At 47.4% G+C, this 3935-nt stretch overlaps 1 protein-coding gene across 1 annotated transcript in view; it reads left to right on the top strand.

Moving 5' to 3' along the window:
* The window catches only part of CHD4 (chromodomain helicase DNA binding protein 4), a 27788-nt gene that overhangs the window by 16501 nt on the left and 7352 nt on the right, over positions 1 to 3935 (top strand). Inside the window, exons 29-37 of the mRNA XM_019474095.1 lie at positions 202 to 346; positions 533 to 698; positions 1084 to 1193; positions 1431 to 1566; positions 1825 to 1902; positions 2018 to 2155; positions 2252 to 2360; positions 2686 to 2818; positions 3769 to 3927. Of these exons, the coding sequence (XP_019329640.1) occupies positions 202 to 346; positions 533 to 698; positions 1084 to 1193; positions 1431 to 1566; positions 1825 to 1902; positions 2018 to 2155; positions 2252 to 2360; positions 2686 to 2818; positions 3769 to 3927 (1174 nt within the window). The remainder of the gene's footprint in view (positions 1 to 201; positions 347 to 532; positions 699 to 1083; positions 1194 to 1430; positions 1567 to 1824; positions 1903 to 2017; positions 2156 to 2251; positions 2361 to 2685; positions 2819 to 3768; positions 3928 to 3935) is intronic.

Genomic DNA, 3935 nt, shown 5'->3' with positions numbered 1-3935 from the left:
TAACAACAACTAAAACATCAGCGTGTTATCAACATTATTCTCATCCTAAATCCAAAGCAGCACTATACCAGCTACTAGGAAGAAAATGAACTCTATCCCAGCCAAAACCAGGACACCCTTATGTGTTGGAAAGGGTCTGATAATGCATGTCTCCAGCTAACCCGGTTTATAGTCTAATTGCTTGTCTCTTAACTGCTCCAGGGCCTATGTCTCGCTGTTCATGCGCCATTTATGTGAACCTGGAGCTGATGGTGCAGAGACCTTTGCAGATGGGGTCCCACGGGAAGGTCTTTCTCGACAGCATGTCCTTACTCGCATTGGGGTCATGTCACTTATACGCAAAAAGGTAGGTGCCTGGCAGAGCAATGTAGCCTTCGCTCTCCATACAACTTGTAGTCACTGGGGTCCTGAGCTAGTGAGTTACCTCTCCTTTCACACCTGTTTTTGCTGTGTGCCGAGTGGTCTGTCCTGGTTTGAGGATGAGCTTTGTATGATTCCTCCAATTATATGTCTGTCTTTCCCCCTCATGCAGGTGCAGGAATTTGAGCATGTGAATGGCCGTTGGAGTATGCCAGAACTGGCAGAGATAGAGGAGAACAAGAAACTTTCACAGCCAAGCTCACCCTCTCCCAAAACTCCAACTCCTTCGACACCAGGGGATACACAGCCAAATACACCTGCCCCTGTCCCTCCACCTGGTGAGAGCTCCCCCTCTTGTACAGTCTTGCGTCCTGACCTCTTCCTGGCTGTTCCCCTCACCGGAGCTGTGGTGGTGGGGTCTGGGGGTGGACGCAGATCAACTTACCCCTCATGTTAGGAGGGCTGCCAAAGACATGTGCAAGCCCTTAAAGGCAAGAGAGGACACTAGCTTTCCTTGGATGAGCTGACATCAGTGAGAAGAGAAGCCCAGCATTTGTAGGGGGCAGGAAAGGGGGGGGTCATCTTGAGTGATGTTGGTCCCATTTTGATGGACCTATCTCTGGGAGCAAAGGAGATGTGTGCTTGGTAACAGTGAGGGGAAGACCTTACTGATGGCTTCTCTTCTTTTGTCTGCTGTGCTGCTCTGGGGTGGGGAATACACAGAAGAAGGAGTAAAAGTAGAAGAAGGAGCCAGTGCTAAGGAGCAAGGAGAGTCATCTGAACCAGAGAAGGAGCTCAGTGCCTCTGCTACTGAAACAGAGGTCCCTATGGAGGTGAGTGTTGGGTTGCTTGTTTGCCTCATGCAATTGCAAATGTCTCTACTTCTGCCCCCTCTTCTGTGTCGTTCAGCTGCTGAGACAGGTGAATTCTTGGAACGATATTTAAAGATAATTCTCAGGTCCTCAGAATTGGCCTGACAGTTTTGCGCATCTTTGCTTTCCAAACTGCTGTGACTGTCTTCTGTTTCCATGCGCTGCTTTACCTCGCTTCTCATTGATTTCTGTCCTCAGCAGTGTGCCCAGCCTGTGGAGACACCGCCACAGGAAGCAAAATCCCCGGTGAACCCCACAGAAGCAGATGAAAAAAAAGTAGAGGAACAGGAGGTGAAGGAAAGACCAGATGAGCCAATGGAAGTAGAAAGCAAAGGTATCTCTAGGGAGGTTGTTTAATACCTTGAACAGCAATAAACCCCCCTCCCTCTCCAATACTATTTTCCTAAAGCTGCATCTTTTTTGCTTCAGCACTTCATCCTAAAGAAACAGGCATAAATGTAGACAATCAGTGGGGCTATTCCAGGACTTTGACCAGGGAGTTAAGGAACAGTATTAGGTTTCACAGGCTGAAGAACAAAACCTTGGACTTGCCGTGTTTCCCTACATCTCATGTTCCCCTTCTCTCCTGCAGCTGATGTGGAGAAAGTGGAAGACAGAGCACCTATTGAGAATCCCCCGGAACCTCCTGTAATCACTCTGGATGAGAAAGGTGAGTCATGATAGTTCCATTCTCTTCCTTAACCCCTCTCCTGCAAGGATTCCTTGTGGGTCCAACTTGCTGTGGTACCTGCCACGTTCTTTCTAATGATTTCCTGTGTGTACAGATGAGAAAAAGGATGATGATAAGAGAGATGTGGTGATGCTGCAGAATGGAGAGATGCTGAAAGAGTCAGTAGATGAAAGGCACAAGAAGGCAGTAAAGCAGCGCTTCATGTTCAACATAGCAGATGGTGGTTTCACTGGTATGAGAAATCTTTATATGCTTGAACTTGTTTATATGCCCCTGCTTGTGTTCATGAAATAACTTTCAACTGTTCTGGTGTCTCTTGCCTTTCCAGAACTACACTCCCTGTGGCAGAATGAAGAGCGGGCTGCAACTGTCACAAAGAAGACCTATGAGATCTGGCATCGGCGTCATGACTACTGGCTCCTTGCTGGGATTATCAAGTATCCTTACCCTGACGGACCAGTTCTCTCCCCTTGTACACAAACTATTCACGGTGAAGGTGACAGTCCTGGGTCTGACTGGAGTACATTAAGTGGGAGAGTGCTTTATCTTCTTTCACAAGAGTGAAAGTGCTGGTGGGAGGAGGAGTTTCCTGCCAGCATAGTTAAGACTTAGCAGGGCATAGTTCTCATTCCTTTTCCTTGGCTCCTGTTCCTCCCCTCTCTGCACCCCCTTTCCCCACCCCCTCTTGAGAACTGTATCTGCCTGGGCTGTGTATTCCTTTGTTCTCACTACCTTTGTTTGCCTGAGCTCATCCCATCTCAGTCATGGCTATGCCCGTTGGCAGGATATTCAGAATGATCCACGTTACGCCATCCTCAATGAACCCTTCAAGGGTGAGATGAACAGGGGTAACTTCCTGGAAATAAAGAATAAGTTCTTGGCGAGGAGATTTAAGGTAAGGATTTCTCTTCAGTATGGTAAGTGCCTTTCAGCCAGCTGGACCTCTAATAACAAGAGCTTGCTGTTCTGAGTTTCTGCTAAGAAAGTGAAGGCTTCTGCAGTGCCTTTCATTTTAGGGGGGGAACAAATAAGCAATATCTCTTAGGATCATGCAGTAGCTCCATGATAGGAGCTCCCTTTACTCTAGAAATGGTATTGGGGAGCTTGGTTCAGTGTTCTCTCTCTCCAAATGTCTATTGAACAACTGGTATGCAGGAGGCTTAAGGTTCAAGTGGCTGTTTCCATCACAGCTTCTGCTTGGTGTGCTACAACCCACTCAATGTGCCTAAGCAGAACTTAGAAACATCGTACAGGTTGGTGAAAGGGTTGCCTTCAGTCTCTGCCTCAACCTATTTGGGAGTGACCATAGCTTAGTTCTGGGAGTGATTTAAGACCAACCCAAACAAAGGCCATGTAGTTCTCAGTCTTGGGGCAAAACATTAATTCAAGTGTAGTCTGGCTGGTCAGTTCTGCACTAACAGGATTCAAATTGATTTCTCCAAATGTCCCTGACGTGCTTAAGAGTTTTTAGACTCTTCCTGTAAGTAGCATGGGATACTTCTTGCTCAGATTCAAAGAGAAAGCTCCATCCCCTTTGCTCCTATAAATAGTAAACAACTTGGTCTTTAAAAAGAATCTGAGGAGGAATTGAGAATCCTAGAGGATTTATTAAACTAGATGTAGCCTGGTTTTCTTGTGTACCTGGCCTAGCTTAATGGAGCCCTTAATTGTTTTGGGCTCTTCAGGCTTTACTCAATATAAACAGAAGCTGGTGAAAGGAGGTTCAGATGCAGAATCTCACCTCATGAGATAGTGGAGAACTGGATCAGGAGAGACTGGGGGTGCAAACAGGCTGCTCTTCAGGCCACTGCTGCAAGACTTTCTCATTACTGCCCCATCTTGCAGCTCCTGGAGCAAGCGCTGGTGATCGAGGAGCAGTTGCGGCGAGCTGCCTATCTGAACATGTCAGAAGACCCAACTCATCCATCTATGGCTCTGAACACACGTTTTGCAGAGGTGGAATGCCTGGCTGAGAGCCACCAGCACCTATCCAAGGAGTCAATGGCCGGGAA

This window comes from Aptenodytes forsteri, unplaced genomic scaffold, assembly GCF_000699145.1.
Source record: "Aptenodytes forsteri isolate BGI_AS27 unplaced genomic scaffold, ASM69914v1 Scaffold216, whole genome shotgun sequence".
Taxonomy (NCBI): domain Eukaryota; kingdom Metazoa; phylum Chordata; class Aves; order Sphenisciformes; family Spheniscidae; genus Aptenodytes; species Aptenodytes forsteri.
This window is presented reverse-complemented; position numbering and strand designations above follow the sequence as displayed.